At 37.2% G+C, this 22,064-nt stretch overlaps 2 protein-coding genes across 2 annotated transcripts; both read left to right on the top strand.

Moving 5' to 3' along the window:
- Positions 1-1,855: 1,855 nt before the first annotated feature.
- On the top strand, positions 1,856-3,056 carry LOC137718778 (uncharacterized). The gene is made up of 2 exons (XM_068458311.1): positions 1,856-2,134; positions 2,511-3,056. The coding sequence occupies exons 1-2, from the start codon at positions 1,940-1,942 to the stop codon at positions 2,874-2,876; spliced, it is 561 nt and encodes a 186-aa protein (XP_068314412.1). The 5' UTR covers positions 1,856-1,939; the 3' UTR covers positions 2,877-3,056.
- A 14,760-nt stretch (positions 3,057-17,816) lies between these two features.
- Positions 17,817-21,650, top strand: LOC137717867 (cytochrome b-c1 complex subunit 6-1, mitochondrial). Its single transcript, XM_068457363.1, has 5 exons — positions 17,817-17,959; positions 18,445-18,513; positions 20,514-20,598; positions 21,211-21,300; positions 21,393-21,650. Coding segments are annotated over exons 2-5 (210 nt in total). The 5' UTR covers positions 17,817-17,959; positions 18,445-18,511; the 3' UTR covers positions 21,426-21,650.
- The last annotated feature ends 414 nt before the right edge of the window (positions 21,651-22,064 follow it).

Here is a 22,064-nt window from a genome sequence, read left to right as displayed (position 1 = left end):
TTCATTTGTATTTCTGGTTTGAATTTGAATTACGTTTTGATTGTCCCGTTGTGGTTTTTATCTTTTGTCTATTTAGATTTCTTACAGCTTTGCACCACTAATAACTCCTTTGATTGTAGACCGTTTTGCACCTCCATAAACTCTCTTGATTCCCTATGGTTTTGCATCTCTATAAACTCCCCTGATTTCATTTTACATCCCCCAACGTCTATTTCTTGATATACATATTAGTTAGGCGTATGGGAGAAAAAATACATGAAAGGAAAAAAGTTTTACATATATTGATTTAAAAAGCAACATATCGGAAAGGTGTAAGTTCGAAGGTTCTTCCGGTGTGCAAGGAAGAATCTTGTCAGAAGAAGAAGGTTCTGGGTTGTTTTATCCTAGGGACGACATGGTGTTTGTGAACTGCTTGCACACTTTGGGCAGAGCCGCGAAACATCTTAAAGAGAGCAACTTAGCGCGCGACTCATCCCAAGAATCATTCACCACTCAAGGCTTCTACATTTTTCGGGTAACTTCGTTGCTTTCTATTTCAGTTTACAACAATACTCAGGCTGTATAATTTGGTAAATCCACCACCACAAGCCGGATCCAAATTGTGAAGGTTTTTCTTTTCTTCCTTGTGTTTTCTGTTTAATCTGTGTGTTGTTTCCCGTTGAGATGAGAAGATAATTGTAATCTAGAACAGAATCCGAGATGCAATGCAATGCGAGATCGATGGATAGATGTGAAAGATTTGAGATAATTAAGGAGGATTAGGAAGAATGAATGCCAAAAATGACAGAAACAAGAAAGAAGAGAAGAGGAAAGGGAAGAGGAGGAAGAGAAGACAGGGCTGCTCTCCTTCAACCTGCGAAATCTGCCGACTGAAAGGATGAACGTGAACTCTAGTCTTTTGGTGTTTCATTTTGTTTAGGTGTAATAGGATTATATCATCTTATCAAGTTTGCTATTGTTAGATTAATTCAACGGCTCATATACAAGAGGTCCTCATAGATCCTCAAAAACAGGACCTTACGAGAGCAACTCTTGTTAACTTTTATCTTGTGATTAGTAAAATTGTTTAAGGGGTAGCATTCCATGATCCATCTTGCAAATAAGGCATATATTTTGTCTAGCTAGGTAAATTTTTTGAAAGAATATGTACCCTTATTAATCTCATTCTTTGTCATCCAATCACTTTATTAACTACGTCTTTTTTTATTCAACAATATATTTACACTATACAGTATGAGAATAAATTGGTACCGTACTCGTTATCCATGAGATTTGAAAGTAAAGACAAAGAGGCCAGCAGACCATAGTATCAACTACGTCTTTTGATTTCACATTTTTTGTGAAATACATGCACAATAACTTGACCCCTCTATCACCCACCTATATTTAATTTTAGACAAATAAGGTATATCCACATTTTGAGCGGTGGATTCTCTCTCCGTTTTCCTTATTTTTTGGTACGAAGGGATCAACAGTCATAAATACCGATCCATATAGGTAAACAGGTAAACAGACAGATTTATAGTAAAATTCTATAATTAAATACATTAAAAAAAATTATTTTTCTTTTTTAATTTCTTCCCAATGAAATTCAGATAAAATGATTGATGTATAGATACCTTTTACAGCATGTCATCTATATATAATCATCCAGCATGTTAAGAGCTAAGTTTGATGTTGCATGCTAAATATGGATAAAACTCAAATGATAACCACCGTTGGCTTCCTAAAAATGTTCCGCACCATCGAAAGAATGGCTGGCGTTGAGATTTTGATAGCTATCCCACACATTAATCGACCCTAGCTATAAAACGTCAAACACAATTATGTTGTATTTGTCACAACTACTCTAATATTCTCGGTCGATCTTCAACCTTTCTCTCACTAAAACGTAGAGAGGGAAAGAAGACCTTTCTCGATCGAAATCAAAGAAATTAGCATGGGTAATTGTGCTAGTGAACCAAAGACCAAGGGTGATGATGCTGCTGCAGCCCCAGTACCCGAGCCCAGGAAGGAGGAATCGGTTCAGGCCAAGGATGTGAATTCTGTGCAGCTGCAGGAAGAAAGCAAGGATGAACAAAATAACGATGGTGGTCATAACAAGCAACCCTCTCTTGGGGCCTTGCTCAAGGAGGTATACAGTAATAATTCTTTTAATTTCCTTAATTTAATTATAGGCCAATTAGGATGAATTTCCTATATAGTTATATGGAATATGGACGCAGAAATGCATGCATGTATTCGACGTATATATCACCATTTTATTTAGCGGCTTGCGTAGGTTTTGAGTCCTAATTAACTTTAAATTTCATTGTTTTGGACTTGTTAGACACATTTTTACATAATTTCCTATGTAGGTTTATAAGATTTGTATGCTTACAATTACAAATTAAGTTAAGTTTCCCTCACAAGTATTTCGTTCATTCCAATTTCATATTCCCACATCTCTTTTCGTAATTTTAATTATGGATGTACTTATTATTGATACATCCCTTAATCTATGAACTCAGGAAGAAGAGAAGACAGCCGAAGTTGCGGCAATGCTAGAAGAAGAGAAGATAGCTGAAGTTGCGACAAAGCTAGAAGAAGAGAAGACAGCTGAAGTTGTGGCAAAGCTAGAAGAAGCGGAAGAAAAGACAAAGACCACTGAGAAGAAAGAGGAGATAGCAGTTGAGCTCGAGAAAGCACCAGAAGCAGCAGCAGCAGCTGTAGTTACCCAAAAAGACAAGAAATCTGATATTGAGGAGATCAAGAAACCCCAAGAGGTGAAGGAGACAAAAGCAGAAGAGATCAAGGAGACAAAAGCAGAAGAGACCAAGGAAACAAACCCAGAAGAGATCAAGGAGACAAATCCTGAAGTGAAGGACCAAATTTGAAATTAAACCTGCTTATAAGGGAGTGACTGTGGGCTTGTAACTTGAACATTATATACAACATTGTGTTTCCAATTTATTGAAATGGATTATAAGGTTATAGGTTGTAATACTATCACTACAGCTAGTCATGGGTTAGAGTGATGGCTACAACCTTACCTCTTACCCTTCCCTTGTCAATCATTCTCACCTCATCAACTTTCTCCCTAATTTTAGGGTTACTTTTCTTGTACTTTGGATTTAAGGTGTGTCCTGACTATTAGGGCTTAAATCATGGAGTTGTTGTAGTTGTTACAAACAAGGATGGTATGTCTGTTGCCGGTCACCTTGGCTCTCTATAAGAGCTTCCTTACTTGTAAATCTCACACTATGGTCAGTATACAAATTCTGAAATTCAACACAAATGTTTTGAAGAGAATTTACTCTTGGGAATAGTAGTTGTCAAAGTCAGAGTCTCCTTTCTCTCTAAATAAGTGTGGATTGATATCAATGTACTAAATTTCGCTAACCCCAATTTAGAACACTATAATTGATAGTATATTGCGCGCGCGCGCGCACACACACATATATATATATATATATATATATATATATATATGCTTGCGAGTTCGAAGCATTTTCCATTTTGGCCTATTTATGAAATGGTCCTAAAATTCAATAGCTTACTATCTGTATCACACCTCTCACCGACCAAGTCCCACCCCTAAACGCTGGTACACAGAGTCTTAGACCATGGCATACCAATTTTTCAGTAACCTTTTTTTTTTAAGAAATTAAACCTCGATAGCGATCTTTCAGCCTGGTTTGGTGGTTGGCGGGGAGGGAGGGAGGGAGAGAGAGAGAGAGAGAGAGGTGGCGTTGGGGTTGGGACGCATGTGGTTCCTTTGTGGCTAAACGATCTTCCCCGATCCCCCATTCTCAATCGTTTTTTTTTTTTTTTTTTAATTTTTAATTTTTAATTTTAATTTTATTACTAAAACGAATTTTAAGTTTTCTGTAAAATTTCAGTTTACTCAATTAATGAATATTGTAAACTAAAGACTAACGGAAGTGACTAAGATTGCTAACCTTTAACAACAGAGTGACCTAATTGGTTAAATTTCACAATAACCATTTTTAAGTACAAACGATATATTGCCACTTAGTGCTACGGTCTAGTGTTATTCCTCTTCATTTGTAAGTGAGAGATCTTAGGTACGATTATCGTCAAAGACGAATTTAAACTATATTATTGCTAGCTCATTGTGAGGTTTAACCCACTCCCGCCCTTTAGTTTAGATAATATTGTTTGTTTAAAAAAAAAAAAAAGTACAAACAATATATTTTACACTAAGAGGAGGAAAGAGTTTGGCCAAGCCACACAATGGACAACCTACTCTGGTTTCGAATCTCTTACAAGTGAAGAGGAATACTACCAGACCGTAGTACTGAACTATTGACAATAACCAAATAGATTTTAACCTAAAACATAGTGAAAACTTTTTTTTTTTTTAAGGGTTTTTATCAAAAATGGTATCTGGAATTGACACTCACCATCAAGATGGTTCCTGAAATTAAAAATCAATCAATGTAGTCTCTAAAAATAGGTGTTGCAAATCAATTTGGTTCATTCGTTACAGTTTTTTTAAGTGCTGATGTGGCACATAAATGGGTCTCATAAAGTCTTTTTTGTCTCACAAATGGTCCTTGAATTGACCCACAACATCAAAATGGTCCTTGAAATTGACCCGCGATATTAAAATGGTCTTTGAAATTGAAAATTGATCATTGTAGTCCCGCAAATAAGTGTCTCAAATCAATGTAGTCATTCCGTCACAATTATATCAAAAATTTTGTTATGTGCTGATGTGACACATAAATGGGTCACACAAGTTTAATTAAATTATATAAAAAAAAAAATACAAATAGGCTTAATAATTTAATAGTTAATAAAAAAAATTAACCCAAAAACCCAATCCTGCAATCACCTTCGATCCCAGTCCATATTTCTATACCTCATTTGCTTTCTATTCTCTAAAAAAAAAAAAAATCAATACACCCATCTTTATACACTTTGACACCCTTCACTGTATTGAACTTGGATCGAGATCACCTTTGGTGACGGCTTGACCCATTGGCAACGACTTCTGGGACATCACTGTTAACATTTAGGTGATCAACATCCTCACAACCTTAATCTTGGAGAGTTTGGTAGGTAGTTCCCTGGTGGTTTGGTGATGCCAAAAAAGGGCAGTCTCCCTTGAGATAATGAGGTTATAACCAATATGCGTCTATTATTGGTTGAAAAATATTTCCACAACCCCTCTTGGGCCTTAGTTAAGCCTTGTGCCTTTGAGAATTTATGGAAGGGATATCTTTTTGGAGTAGGCCCTAGCTACTAAAAGAAAAAAAAAAATTCATTGTGCAAAAAGGTATTTAGACAATTTTTTTAATTAATTATTAAACCTACATCAGCACATAACAAATTTTTTTACATAATAGTGGCGGAAGGATCATATTGATTTGCGACATCTATTTTCAAGGACCACATTGATTGATTTTCAATTTCATGGACCATATGGATGGTGTGGGTCAATTTCAAGGACCATCTTGATGGTGTGGTCAATTTTAGGAACCATTTGTGATAAAAACTGACACACTCCGACCCGGAATGTCCACTAGGACTCCAAATTGAGTTGTGTTGGCTGACATCTATAAGGTGACGAAGCCATAAAGTGTAATAATGTGGAAAATGTGAATAAATTTAAACCTAAAAGTGCCTAAATACAAGAGTGCACAGTGAGCGGGTATGAACCCATTTCACACGTGATGATAGAGTATAAGTACAATACAATAAAATAGGGTGAGAATTATACCATCGATGGTAATCATCTACACCAAGATTTGCCAATAATCCTCGTCGGTACAAAAACTCTACTACTAGAATCTGGAGGGGCGAAAAACAAGGGTGAGTGGGCCTAAAAATAAAATTTTAATAAAAACCTTTTGAAAACATTATAACCCCTCGCAGTAAAGCCTGTATAGTTTCCAGAAAATAATAATACTACATAAGTACGAAAATGAATGCAAAAGTGCAGTGAAAACAGAAGCATGCCATGCTACAATATCTTAGCAATAATAAATGTAAGTCTGGTGTGAAATCTCTCTAAACTAGCATAACAGTCGAAGTCACCTAATGTGACATGTACGATTGGACCTATTGCTCATAAATCTATGCTAGCACACGAGTCAGAGTCAACTAGTGCGACCTATACAACAGGCTGGGTGTAAATACGTACGCTCTAGTGCTATGATCACGTGATGACTAACGATAAATCACGGGTCACCTACGAGTCGGAATTGCCTAATGCAGTTTGTACGACAGGCTAACACCTACTTAGGTCCAAGGCGAGCATGCAGTGCGGGAGGTGAACATACATGTGAAAGCTGTGCCTTGGCCCGGGGCGGGAGCACTAACACTGGGGTCCAGCAATGATGAGCTCTAAATGAATATATGCATGCTCATATAATGCAACCACTTCAATCACATAATAACTTACTTGAACTTACCTGCGCCCCCGTAGGATCATTTGGCATAATCACAAATCTCATCATAATGCAATATTTAAATATAACACCTTTAAATCATGGCATGCTATGCATAACTCAGTTCAAAGCATTTGTGGAAACTATAAAGTTTATATAGATATACTATAAAAAGGAAAAGGACCCACTCACCTGAGGTCTGTGCTACAACTCCCTAACATGAATATTGAGGTGTCACAAATGATCGGCGCCTAGAACAATTATCAAATCACATCTCAGAATTCTTATCAATAGAACACGTAACTTACATATCTTATTCGGGAAGATCCGTACTTCGGATTCCCAATCCATAAGTTTCTAATATTCTCAAATATTATGTACTATAACGTATCAAAGTTTGCTGACAATCCAACGGTCGGATTGTTGATTCATTTATTAACCAAGTGGCGGCCCTTAACGGAAATATAACCAAACAACGGAAATTTCAGAAAACGAAGGGCATATTTGGGTTCGGCATATCGATGAACCCAAGGAAGGACCTTGGGTTTTTCCCTCATGTGCCGCCGCATCTGCCGCCGAGCATGGCGGTCGGCAGCCCCAACTCACCCGAAAATCCAACAACTCCAAAAATTCTCAAATTTTATAGGAATGAAGATCTCGATGAGAGAAATAACTTTCATATCTATGACTAAGGCCAATTTGGCCAAGAAAAACCTCAATTTCACCCAAACTCGTCATAACCCTAAATTTGGGGGTGCATTGATTCGACTCCTCCGGTGCTCCGCCACCTCTATGGTTGATTGGGGTTTATTCTTAGGTTCAAGGAGAGTCTAATGGTGGTAGAGATCGATAGAAATCAATTCACAAATGGTGATTCAAGGTCGAGACCTACCCGGACCCGTCGGTGGGTTTTCTCACCACATTGGGGCTAAAATTCGTTGGGTTTAGTTAGAATTAGGTGATGGGGTGTTGTGGTGAGTTTTGGTGGTGATGGAAGGTTGAAGAGGGCCAGAAATTGGACGGAAAACCATCGAAAAACTCCAAGGAAGTCGGGTCATCGCGCGGGTCAAGGGGAACCCAACCGATTCGCTCAATCTCCTTTTCCCTCATTTCCCTTCTTAGTCTCTCTTCCCATTGGTCACTCACTTTTCTCTCTTTTCCCGGTCGGGCAGTGCCCATCCTCCTTCCTCTCTTTTATCTTTCATCTCCACCGCCCAACTTTTCTTCCCTTTAATCTGGGCCACACAAGTGGCTTTCTAGATTTTGCTTCAAAAATCTAAAGCATTCCAGAAAATAATAAATTTACAATTTTTCCGTAGACTTCATTTGTTAATAACTCCTTCGTTATAACTCCAAATTATGTTTTGTTTGGGCCCACGCTTTCATAAAGACGAGTACTACTAGGATACGCCAAGAAAATGAACCTTACGTGACATGACAAGATGGTAAACAAAAGTCAACGTCTTTGCCTCGAAGGGCATTTTCGTAAATTCACATTTAAAAATTATAAAGACTATAATTTTTGGGGACAGGTCATTACAAAAAGCCATAAATCTTGTGGGGCCTATTTATGTACCACATTCGCATTTAACTAAATTTTAAACAGAATTGTGACGGAATGACCACATTGATTTGCGACACCTATTTTCAGGGACTACATTGATTGATTTTTAATTTCAGGGACCATTTTGATGATAAGGTTCAATTTCAGGGACCATTTGTGATAAAAACCTTTTTTAAAATAATAATAAAAATAAGATCGTACTATTCACACACCCATTTTTTCCTATACACACTCTTGTTAATTTTTGGTCCTTTATATTCTTCAATTCATTCAATCAAATGGTTGAAAATTAAGAAACCTTTATTAATTTTCTACGCATACAGTATTGTGGATTTTTTTTTTTTGGTAAATTGGAAACAGTATTCCAGGGTAAAAGCCAGCAAGGTACAAAGAGCAAAAAGCATAAGAGAGCCTAGTTACAAGATAATCACAAAGCAAAAAAAGACCCCCAAAACAACAGTTTTGAGCCCAGAAACATACAAACCAAAAAGAAAACCTTTACATTCCTGCAACCACCATCGCCACCAACACTCAACCAAGAAATAGCCACAAACCAAAAATCCAACCCGTCATTATATATCCAGCCAACCAAATCCGCAAAAGTGAAAGAGAATGCGACTCTAACAACATCCAAAGACCACCACAAAGATTGGCACAACAACTAGAAACCAAAGAAAGTTAGTGAGAGATAACCCACCAGATAACCCACCAGCAACAAATCTATCAAAGGCAACGAAGCCACCAAAGACAAATCCATGAGAGGTGGTGGTGCGAATACCCGAGCTGGAGCTCTACGCACTTCCCGGGAGAATCCCTTCAAAACGTGTTGATGGTCCAATGTTGCATATCCGAAAATACATGGAATCAATGACTATTGGAACCAAGTGGGAAGGGTAAGAAAAAGACGGAAGAAAAACATGGAGATTGATGGTGGGAAAAGAAAAAAAAAAGGACGGGAAAAGGAGATCGGAAGTGATGGCTGAGAAATTTGATTTTTAAAGCACATAGGGTTGGGGGGAAAGGGCAGATCGGAGCAAAAGAAGTAGGAAAAATAAAAACTAAAAAAAGAAAAGGAAGCAAGGAAGAAGGACCACCGACCCTGGCCATAGCTAGGGCCGGCGATAGAGGCGAAACGGAAAAGTAGAACCAAGCTGTAACAACTCGTCTCGGGATTTATGAAACAAAAAGGGTATTTTTGTATTTTCACTAAGTTTGAGGATATTTTCCTTTGAAAAATGGTTTTTGGGTCTTAATTGGTGAGCCTAAGGGGCCCACCTCCTGATTTGTCCCTTGGTTCCCTTCCATTTTCTTTTATTTTTCTGAAAAGTTTCTTTCTCTCTTTTCTCTCATTCTCCCTCTGTGATCTTTCCCTTCTCCCTCTTTCGAAACCCTCTCACCCTCTGATCCACCCACATGCACACCCTTACCATTCACCTGCAACACCATCACCATCACCTTTGTGCTCTAAGAAAATGAAGAAAGAACTCCACAAACCCTTCTTTTCTTTTCGGCCGGTACTGTTCATCATCTTCTCCGTCGTGTTTCATATTTTTCCAATGTTGGTAAGCTTCTAAAAACCCTTGGGATGTGTTTTAGGGTTAGATCGAAACTTGTTTTAAGTTGTGTATACGTTTGAATCGCAGAAAATAGCTTGGAGTAGCTTTTCCAAATTTTCCGGCGAGCACCGCCCCTTTCGAGGCAATTTCCGGCCAAACCATTATGAGTTAGCTGCGTGCAAGGTATCAATCTCTTCGGCTCATTGAGCACTACAACTTTTCTTTTTGAATTACCCAATTTCGTTGAGTATCAAAGAAGTTATGAGCGTTTAAAGTTTGCCCAGAAATCGGCCAAAACCTTAGCCTAAAAATGGGTCAACCTGACCCATTAACCCAAGGTCCAACCCAATTACCCAAGCCCAAGTTTGAAATTCCAAACCCAGGCCTTTGGGCTGGATCATAAGCCCAACCCCTTTAAGACCCAACCTAGTTTCCTTTTATTTAATTTTTGTTTATTTTTATTTTCAAACCCAAAACCCCCAAGCCCAAAACTCAGGTCTAACTCGGATCCAAGCCCAGACCGATTGACCCGATCCGACCTGGACCTGTGACCCATTGACTTTGACCCGGTCTGACCGTTAAATCGATCATCGATCAGCGTTAACTTTGACTTTGACCGGTCAACGATCAACGTTGACTTTTTGGAAGTGGCATTTATTGAGTGCTTAGAAATAGAAAAAAGGCCTATTTCTGATGCCCACTTTTTGGTGGGTCGTTTTCCAAGCACGAATAGAACGATTGTGAAGGGGGTGCACAACCTAGAGAGATGGTTGTATCTCTTTGATGAATGTGGTATCGAGGTTCGGTTCATTTGGAAACCTCCTAGGCTAATTTCAACGTCCTGAACCCGTTTCCGAAGTTTGTTGTCCCAAATTAAGTCGTTTGAGTAAAGTTTGACTAAATGTACCTTTATGTGCTTAGGGGCAATTAATTGTGGCGTTTCCGTCTTCGCTAGTTGCGTGGCTTTTCGGCAGCTAAGTACTGTGAGTGGACCCCTTCTAAAAATGCATGTTTTGATAATAGAAATGCATACATGAAAAGCATGATTTGATGACTATGTTTTATAAAACGTTTTATGAGATAACATGCTTACTGAGGCTATTTTGAATTATTACTATTTTTCCTATAACCCGTGTTCTTATAAAATATCTGATGGATGACGATATGATATTTAAAACATGTTTAGAACACCTCTTTATAGTATAGATGATGGATGACTTTATACTATGAAGTTGCTTTTCAATATATGTATGTTCAATGGTTTTGTACCTACCTAGTGGTCCTTATTCTGCTACGGGACGTAGGGATAGATTCTGGTCCATCCTGGACTACGGTTTGGTGTTGGCATAGGGCCTGGAGTGTGTTTCCTCTGGCTATTAGCACAGGGATGAGGAGCTAGCATGGGGCCTAGAGTGTATTTTCCTCTGACTGTCTGCTCAGAGACAGGGAGCCGGCATGGGGCCTGGGGGTTTTCGGACATTCACTAGTGATTATTATATGTGCAATTTATGATTTGAGACATTCACTAGTGATTATTATATGTGCAATTTATGATTCGGAAAGCCTATGTTTATCATAATATATATGTGTTTCATCAAATATGGGGGTTAGTACGCTAATAACTGTTTTATTATATATATATATATATATATATATATATATATATTAACTTGGTCCACTCATGTTTGTTTTGCGCCCCTTTCAGGACTTAGAATCGAGGCGTACAATCCTGGCATTAAGGCACTTCCGCATCGGCATTTTCGAGTCCTCTCGGCGTAGGACCCATTCTTTTATTCATTCAATTTTATATTATTTCTTTTAGTGTTCTAGTTAGTTGTATGCTCTGAACACATTTCTTAAATGCATATTCATTATTTTTTTATATTTATAAGCCTTATCTACCTCTTGTTTTCGGCATTTGCACTCAATAAATGGCTTTCGTCACCCTCGGGTATCGGCCAGCACGTGCCTATCTTGGTATTCGAGGAATATCGGGATCGGGGAGTGTCACAAGCTCACACACAAGCAAGGTTTTAAAAAACGCTATGCGTTAGTCGAGCAGCGAGTTAGGGCCTAATGCCTAGGCGACCAGGTGGGGTCTAGGCAAACTAGGCGGATTTAATTAAATATATTATATTTCGTGTAAATAATTGTCTATTTATACTTAAAATATATACGATTTCATCATAAACTACAAAATGGAATGACATATATATTATGAGGTATTGGAACATAATGAAAACATAGAGAACAAGTATATAATGTGCGTTCCTTTAAGTATTCAAAAAATCTCTTACAACTTATTGAAAAAATAAAATGCAAAATGAAAGTTATCTATTTTTTGTCTAAGTAAGTCGCAACGTAGGTAGGTGTCTAGGTGGGTCTGGGCGGGCTTGGTGGTCTAGGAGGGCTAGGCGGTCTAGGTGCCCTTTCTTAATTTTTAAATGCTTAGGTATTAATCAGGGCGGTGACCAACTGCCTAGCGCCTAGACGGGGCTTAGGTGGCGCTAGGTGGAGATTTTTAGAACAGTGTACACAGACAAGAAGAAACTCTCACAGTAGGGAAAGAAAACCTCTCACATGAGGGAGAGAAAGTCACTTCAGTATTGTGGATATTTTGATATCAAAAAGAAAAGAGGAATGATATTTGACAGATCAACACAGGCAGGTAATGATATCCAAAAGAGAAAAAAAAGGGAAAGACATCCAAGTAAGTAAACTACTACTTTCTGCCAATAAAGTACTGCATTTGAACCGCAAAATTTTAGGTCTTAGAAAGAAGAATGAATGTGGCCCTAAATTGGAGCCCTATATATACAAACACAAACATAACCCAAGCCCTAAGCCGTAATCTTATCAAAATCATATCCTATATTTCATCTCTTTCGTCTACATCTTGTTGTTGGCGTTGTAAAAATGGGGAACAGTATGGGACATTGTGGCTGCGCCGATGGGAAAGATGCAGTGAAGGAAGGTCCTACGCCATTGCCAAAGCAACGAGATCGTGTCGATGCCTCTTCGATGACCAAAGTGGAGGATGATGTCGTGGCGCTCGCAGGCCCTGATAAGTCTATTGGGACATTGCTCAAGGCGGTAAGCATTAACTTTTTACTTGTCTAGCAATTTCTTCTGTGATCTTATAATTTTGTTTCATACTGAGTTCTTCTTTTACTTGATATTGGTTTTGTTTATCCAAGATTCCATGTTTTAAATTAAGAAATTTTTTTTTTTTTTTTTTATCAACACTTCTATGTGTTTCTTCCTTGCGTATATTAAGTGAGTTCAAATATTAAATTCGTTGTGGCCTCTCTGTGGCTTATCTTCTGCACCCAAATTTTTTAGGACCTCTGTAGCCTATCTTAGAGTTTGACACCTATCCACTGCTAAATTCATTTTTAAACATTGTTAACCCTCTAAAAAAGATTAAGAAAATGGCATCCACCTCCATCGCAAATTTGCAAGATTGTTAAAAGTGGAGTTAGTGTGAACAAGTGTCAAACTCTGAGAAAGGTTCCAAAGAATTTTGAGTGCAGAATATTTGAACACAATTTTAGCAGTCTTGCTATACCTTCTTATTATTATTATTATTATTATTATTATTTTTCACCTTTTTCACAATATAGAGGTTTATAAATTGCAATCTGCAAAACCTCAATTGTTATGAGAAATGATCTATCGTTGAAAAAAAAAAAAGAAAAAAAAGAAAAGAAGTGATCTATCCAACAACAGAAAAGATATAATCTCCACACGCTCTTGTTTATCTTCGTACTATTAATTTATTTAATTTAAAAAAATAAGTTAGTAGAGAAAAAGACAATTAGGATGCGAAAGTTACTTCTTATAATTCTTCTTTTTCTTATTTGTTTACTCATTCTCAGATATGGTATACTGTGTTTTATACATCCTCTTATTTAAAAGCGGTGTGCGGCATCATGTTTTATTCTAAAAGAAAGATGATAAGTAACTTGGAGGAATATGGTGATAGTATAGGTGGTGCCATGGTGGTGGTGGTGGCAGCCATGCTGATGACAAGTGGTGTGCTATTGATGGTGGCACATATGTTTTCACTTTTGTTAAAGTATAGAAATGATAAACTATTTAGATGAAATTTAAAATCAAAACTTAAGAGCTTTAAATTTCAAATTTTTTACCACATAGAATTTATTAATTATTTTATTTATGTATCCAAACAAGTGCATTTATAAATGTCAATTAGAAATTTTGACTTTGTCTATATTCTAAGTTTAATTATTTTTCTCTCCTCCTAATGGAAGGTACATGTTCTTATTGAATATTCACTAGTATTTTGTTATTTTTACTTTTTAGAGTCTATTGAAGCCATACATACTGAGGCTTTTGGTTATTATGTTTAATACAATGATTATAACCTATACAAAATTAGGTTAATATAGACGTTTTAGATTGGAACCTATAATTTAACATAGTGATTTGGCATCTGCAGATTGAAGAAATGAAACAAACCCATCGGGAAGGGCCATCTGAAGTTTTAAGTGAGTCAAAATAAGAAAAGCCAAAGAATGAGGAAAGAGGAGGTTCGTCACTAAATCAGGGTTTAGGGTAAAGTTTTTGAATCTGCAACCAACCACAGAAAAACGAAGAATAAATCCATATATCTGTCAAGAAAAGGAGAGACTTAGGGATTGCCTCTTATTCAATAATTTTGTCCTAAAAAATGGTGTATTTTGTTTAAGGTGGAAAAAGGTTTTGAATATTATGATCATGTCATTGTGTATCTAGCTAGGTTAATGAAGAGAATTCATCCAAATCAATTTCTCTTTTTCCTGATACAAGCACTCTTCTAGGATTTTTAAGTTCTCTCATACACTAGCGATACTCTTCATGATGGGGCGGGGATTTGAACTAATGCCAATTTGATGAAAATGCTCAAATAGTAAACAGATTAAAACAAAAGGACCAATTAGTCAGATTGCAAGCACATATATGCATGATACATTTTTTTTTTTTTTGAACAAATGATATTTGCTTTTACAGAGAATTGAACTTAATACCTCTCACTTACAAGTGAAGAAGAATATCACTAGACCATAGGATAAGTGTCCATATATCCATCACACATAAACATTGAAATCTAATCAAGCAACTCACTATTGACCAAAAAAATCACGATTGAACCCAAATTCTCTGCTAGTCGGGTGATCATCTAATACAAATACGTACAACTCAGACACATCAATTTGCCCAATATTGGTCTAAAATGGCTCTATATGTACCACATACGGAGTATATAAAATATACTAAGACATTAAGATAGTTTATATTGTTCTAAAGTATCTTCTCAATGTTGTAAGAGGTCTCAAGTTCAACTCATTCTCCCCATTAATAAGAAAGAGAGAAAAAAAACACCATGGTGTTGGTGAATCACACAATGGTGGCCCGTGGGAGGCTGAAATACTTTTGTGAGTCTTCCCGGCCCCCATAAAAGTAGATTGCCGTGGCAAAGCTAATAGTTGGTCTCCTTTTTTTTTTTTTTTTTTTATTTTTAAAAACACCATCTAGCTATTTAGTGTGACAGTATTTCTCTCTTAACACTATATATACTTTTTCTAGATCCTTTATTAGGGGTTCATAATGTCCTATTCCTACACAGACACACCTAACTATACACATTATAAGGTATGAAAAGAAAATAAGAGTTTTTATTCTTTTTGTCATTTAATTCAACAACTACAAAATCTTGTCTATCAATGAATGAGATGGAAACTCAAAGATTGCCAATGCAAATAGAGTTTTAAACATGTACTTTAAAACTAAAAATGAATAAGAAAGTAAAAATAGATTAAATAATGAAATAAAGCCACGAAGAAGACGGTAAAAAAAACCTTGTTCACGGAGGAGCAGACAAATTTACAACCGAGAACAATGTGGTTGAGTAAGCTGGTGAAATCTCCGCATCCCTGGGGATGCTTGGAATTCTCTTTAAGAACCAAACGAATGATGATCATCAGTTCAGTTCTGTAAGCATCAGCAGCATTTCTCTATTATTAGTGAATAATGAGGATTCAGATTTCAGAGATAGTTAAAATAAGAGTACATAGAAGAAGAAACTGAAATGAAAGAATGATGAAGAGGCATTAGTAGATATTGTATTCCACATTCCACTGTTATTGCTATAGTACTGCAAAGTCAGATGAGACATACTAATGTCAGATTGATGAGCGATCTATTCACCCCTATGAAATGAGGATACCGACATCCTCTGTATTGGCTTAAGATACCGCCACATTGAGGTAAGTTTCTCTCCTATAATTTGGGATCTTAACAAAGAGGATAAGAATAACTTCTTGTGGCCACTTCACTCTAGGGTTGGCCACAGGCCGGGCTGGGCCCAATTTTGAAGGGACTGGACCGGACCTGAATTTAAAAGAAACAGGTCGAGCTAGGGCAGGTACAACAAATTTTAATACAGAAATCGGACCTAACCCAGTCAGTTTGAAACGGGCTGGTTTGGGCCTGGTCCACGGGTCCTTTTTTTTTTTTTTTCTTTTTTTTTTCTCTTCTTCTTCTTCTTCGTCGACCGAGTCGCACCAGATTAGGCGGTCACCAACCGAGTTTGGAGCCTCGCACCCATCGTCTTTTTCGATTTGCAACAAGCCATCTTCATCTTATTCGATTTGCAACAAGCCATCTCCATCTTCTCCGATATGCACGAAGTTATCTTCATCTTCTTTGGTTTGCAACAAGCCATCTTTGTGATGTCGTGAATCGTATGGTGGCTGCTGTGATGTCGACGCAGTCGATTCGAGGGGTGGGAGGGAGATAGAAAACACTAAAGTTCTCTAAGTCTAGGATGTCGTCGAGGACTCAAGGAGGACAATCAAGGTTGTTGGGCCATCATGGTGGTCACCAAGGCCCAGACTCGCGATGATGGTGACGTCGGGGTGGTGGAGGAGATGATTGACGGAGAGTTACAAAATGTAGGTGGAAGAATCGTGGAGGGGATGATGCACACGAGAGAGAATCGATCAAGGAATCGAGTGACAGACAGAGAGGAGACCTAGGGTAAAACTAATGGTTAATAAGGTATACGACGGTGATGGGGTGGTGATGGTTGCGACGGTAATGATGGGTGACGATGGTGGTGAATCGGTGGTGGACTATGTTCGGTGATGTCGGCAAGGAGAGATAGCAATGGGAAAAGATGAGTTGAGTGGGAAAAGAGTCTAGGACCGCTAAGTCACTCGGAGAAGAGAAACAAATCCCATCCAGATTCCATTCATTCCATTTTAGAAACGGGCCTAGCCGGGGCGTTGTGCTTCTATAGATTTGGACTCGCCCCGCCCCACAAATACCATTGCCCCGCCCCACCCCACCCTGCCCCATTTCTTCTTTAAAAAAAAAAAAAATTAAACCCAGCCCGTACCCAATCGGAACAGCGATTACCCGCCCCGACCCATGGTTCCTAGGATCCAAGCCAACTACACAAGCCTCATGGTTATAATTTGTCATTGGATTTTCTTTTATCTTTTTTCATTGGATTATTATCTTTAGTTCTTTTTGTTGGATAGAATCAAAACACCATAAGATGTTATAAATTATTCTCAATACGGTCTAATCCAAAATCCAAACGTGAAAATAAGCAATAAAAGCATAATTTTTTTATTACAGAAGACGTGCTACCGGAAAGCTCTCACACAGCATAACATAAAAAATAAAAAAATAAAAAAGATGAAGCGTCATGCACCTCTTCTGTAACCTATCGAGTGAAAACTCTAAAATCCCATATCTTCTAAGATATGAAGTATTTTTTTTTTGGTAAAAAAGATACGAAGTATTTTGATCAGTCATGAAAATATAAAGCTCAAAATTGTACACTAATGCAGTGAGCCTCAATGAAAAAACCTTCTCGAAGAGAATCACATAGGACAAAACATTAAGTAGGAAAAATAAATCAATTGTACCACATGTCTACGACTCTTCTATCAACATATCAGAGCATCCATCATGCCAGGCTTAATCTTTGAATTTGGATCCTTTTCGGATCTCTGTCTAGAGACTCAGGATTAGGAAATCTGAGTCCTTAGTTTGTGTGAATGAGAGATTGGAGCCCGTGGTTTGTAAGAGATGAGCCAGCGGAATGAGTTAATTTGAATGATTCGAATTGCATGATCTTTGGACTCTAAACAGTAATATTCGTCGAGGATATTTGTCCCTAATCTTTGACTACTAGAAGGACTAGTAGAAGATGGATAAATAAGCAGCCAAAGAAGGAGAGGCAGTTTATGGACTGGGCTTATGTAGTTGGGTTGGATCCTAGCAGCCCAGGATACAAAACGCAGCGTCGCGTTATATGCTAAAGCAATAGAAAGGGGAAAGAAAGAATAGCAGCTGGATCAAGCTTTGGTTCGCCCACAACTCCCAACTCCCGCAGCGCAGACTTGTCGTGGACTCGGTTTCCAGAGGTAAAACTCTATTTTCTTCTCCACCTGTTTCGAGATATCTTGGGACCAACCTCTAATTTTTGTTATAATTGTTAATCAGAACTGTTTTACTCTCTAATCCCCCCCCCCCCCCCCCCCCCCACCCCAAAAATAATAATAATAATAAGAAAGTTAAATTAAACCTGTATTTGTTCATGCGAGATGTGGATGGATATGTGGAATTGTTTTGGGATTATAAGAATTGATAGGCTTTCAAGTGTTGGGTTATTTTGTTTCAGATTATTTTGGAGTAGTTCTCTGTTTAAACTTGCATATAAATAATTTAGTAATTAATTGAACTAATTTGTGTCTTTGATAGATCTAATGCTTGTAATTTGTAATTCAAAAACACCTGAATGGTCACCGGTGTTAGATTTGTTGCTATTTTGTTTAGTGATTTGCATCTTATTATGCAATTTTTCGACCCGGGTATTTGAGATATTTTTTGTGTGGGTTACTTGATGCAGTCAGGTCATTTGGAGGCTCCCCTGTACCGAGTCGTGTGACTTCTCAACTGATCTTTCTTCATTTGCCATGTGAGTGTTATTCTTTTGTTTTATTGTTAGAATCTGCTCAAAGTTTTGTATTCGGGTTTTATACGGCTTTGCTTTTGTTTTCCAATCTGAACAAGAGTCCAAATTGGTGTTTTGTTACGTTTTGTGAACTTCTTGTTTAAAACCGTTAAAAATGGTGCTCCATGGATTGAAAAATGTTAGATAAGCAAAAACCAGTGATTCAGTGAACTAGATAACCCGCTCTTTTGGTAAGGGACTGCAAAAGAGCTAAATATGTTGTACAATATCCATCAGATAGAGAGAAAGATTACCACTGTATATATTCCGTTGATCTTTTGATTTGTTACTCCATCAAGTTCATCCATCCAGTTAGCTTTGAAGTGGGTCTTCTATTGAGGACCTGGTTCTAAAGAATCTTCCGATTAGTTGTCAATTGAAACTGTGTTTTCTTCTGTTAGATGGTGATGATTGGTGAACAGGAGTTACTAACTTACTACTGACATTTTGTGTTAGCAACATGACAATACACAGAACTAGGCTCGGTGGCTAGCTAAGTTCTACCTCCTGCTTCTCTAACCTGTAGATATTTTTCCCTTAAAAAAGCAGATGGCTGCTCAAATGGTTTCATATTTTCTGTTATATTATTAAAGATGGGGTTGGAGAGCTTACTTTATCTTGTGACTCATGTAAGTAAAGAAATCATATTGCTGTATCTCACGATATCATTCTTCTAGTTCTAGTTGCTTGTCAGATGATGCTTGGTTTAGATTTCATTAACTAAGTTTTGGTGTAATATATGATGATATTGTGCCATAGCGGGCTTACTTTACTTTAACCAATTGAAAGATCACGTTCATTTTATTTATTTATTTATTTTATTTGTGGTATGTAATTATGTATGTATATGTATGTGGTTGTGTGAATATAATGAGTCCCTGTCTGTTGAGGAATCCCTCAAATAACCTTGTTTGGGGTTCACTAATTTGTTTTAATGATCCGAACTTTCTTCGTTCAAAGTTCATCCTCAAATGAAACAAATCTGAAACTGTAAGACATCTTTTTTCAGTAGATAGAATTAGACGAACAAGGTATTTGAAGGAAACACTGAAATGAAAGCCATACAATAATGATTTCAGATTTGAGTGATTTGTTGCAAGGATGATCTTTGAGAGAAGGCATGAAAACTTATTGTTTGAATCATTGAAATACAATGCTAAGTGGGCCCTACAGATGTGTTCCCTCTAATAAGCTTATTTGAGGGATCCCTCAGTTTAAGCTTCCTTTTTATGTACTAAGTTATTCAAAGAAGCCTTTGGCTCAATATGTTTACACGTAGGCAGAAGGGAGAAATAATTTGGATCCATACACATAATAGGGATTTTCTTTTCAGCTATTTGGCTTGACTGTGAAGTCACTTTATCGTAATCTTCTTGTGAGATACCCTTTTTGGTTGTTTTCTTCATTTTGGTTTTTTTGATTTGTATGGAGGATAAAAGATGTGGCATAGAAAATAAGAAATAGCAAACGATTTTACCATTAAGCATTACAACATGTTTACCACAGGATTAACTTGTAAGGATATAAGAACAGAAACAACTCACTCTTTTATATGACAAACACATATTCTAAGTTAGACTCTAGGTTATAATAATTAGTCCTTAGATTTTATGATTAATATCTCACGTGAGTAGCTAGGTAAATTACAAAAATACATGATCGTTGCAGAATTAGCAGAAAATCTTCTTTCCATAACAAAATGGTCAGTTCTGGATGTTCGTACTACTGGATCCTTCCCTTAATAGTTGGTTGGTATTTGTAGCTCAATTCCTTCTCTAGTGATTATACTATTATGTATTCTCCAATGCTCAATTGGTTTTGTGTGTAACACCTCTATTGTTGATTTAGTTTTGACATGTCCCTTTTTTATTTGTGTGTGCATGTACTGTACGTCTCTTCTTTATTTTCATAATATTTTTGGTAAAATCTTTATTTTCGTAATATTTTTGGTAAAACATATTTAGGGCGGACGACGAACCTGTTGATCAAAAGAAGTACCTTGAAGAGTCTTGCAAGCCGAAGTGTGTGAAACCGTTCCTCGAGTATCAGGTATTTCCCACATCCTAATGTTTTCCGGCTATGAAATGTCTTTCTCCATTGTTTCATTACTCTGACCAGGATAAGGGTTGCCCTTGAAGACCAGCATGGCATCTAATGTCTTGCTAGCTAGTAAGGCACATATCGAACACCAAAAACAGTTCGACAAATTTCTGAAAATAGAAAGTAAATTTTTTTCAAGATTCACGAGTTCAGCATAAACTCACGATGATAGGTGATGATAGTCAAACATGTAATATAATTTACAAACAAACACAGAAAGAGATTGAGTCATTCATATTTTAGTAGTTTGATTTCGTTGTTTAAGCAATTGGTCAGTGGTGGGTAGTCATGAGGAAACAAAAGGAAGGCAGAAATATTTCACCCTAAGTATATGGAATTAATAAGTAGAGATAGTTAAGATATAGAATATTGATTGTCAAACAGTCCACTGTAATTATTTTGTGGTTTTCTACCTTTTGTGCATTCTCTGCTACATGCCAGAGATGAACAAGAAAACATGTCTTTCCCAAAATGGTTGACCAACACGGAAGTTTGTGTCCCTTGCATTTGAATTAGTTTGCAAAGGGTGTGTAAAAATGGCAATTTCATACTTTGTTGTAGGCATGCGTTAAGAGGATCCAAGATGATGATAGCGGACACAAGCATTGTACTGGACAATATTTTGATTTCTGGTCTTGTATCGACAAATGTGTAAGTAGTAGTGTTGAATCGTCTTGAAACTCATTTAGTTACACCGTCTTGTTTGTTCACCTAAAGCCTAAAACTACAATTGCGCGGTGCAGGTTTCTCCAAAGCTCTTCCCGAAACTGAAGTGATGTGGTGTCCCTGAAGAGACAGAAGTACATGAAAGCAAAGAAATCTTCATAAATTATGCATGTACTAATGAGTTGTGGGATCAAAATGAAATAATCATTGACGACATGTTCGTATTTGCAGTAGCCATTGAAATCATATTAAGTGATGACATTGAGTCCTACTCTGTTGATGAATGCAAACAAAGACAAGATTGGCCTAAGTGGAAAAATGCAATCCTGGCAGAATTAAATTCCTTGGAAAGGCGAAATGTTTTTGGATAGGTAGTCCAAACCTTGCCTGGTGTAAACTCCATGGGTTACAAATGGGTATTCACAAGAAAGCGCAATGAGAAAGACGTACTCTCCTGTAATGGACACAATTACGTTCCGCCCTGTAATGGACACAATTACGTTCCGTTACTTAATAAGTTTGGTAGTTTTAGAAAAACTTGGTATGCGATTTCTGGATGTTATCACCGCATATCTATATAGAGAATTAGATACTGACATATATATGAAGGTCCAAGGACTTAAGTTGCCTGAAACGACCAACAAAGCATGAGCTATGCTCCCAATCAAATTAAGGCGATCATTATATGGGCTGAAACAATCTAGACAATTGTGGTATAATTGTCTTAGTGAGTATTTGATCAAATAAAG

The sequence above is a fragment of the Pyrus communis genome, chromosome 15 (genome assembly GCF_963583255.1).
Source record: "Pyrus communis chromosome 15, drPyrComm1.1, whole genome shotgun sequence".
In the NCBI taxonomy this organism is placed as follows: Eukaryota; Viridiplantae; Streptophyta; class Magnoliopsida; order Rosales; family Rosaceae; genus Pyrus; species Pyrus communis.
The sequence above is the reverse complement of the archived record's forward strand: the minus strand, read 5'-3'. Positions and strand labels throughout refer to the sequence as shown.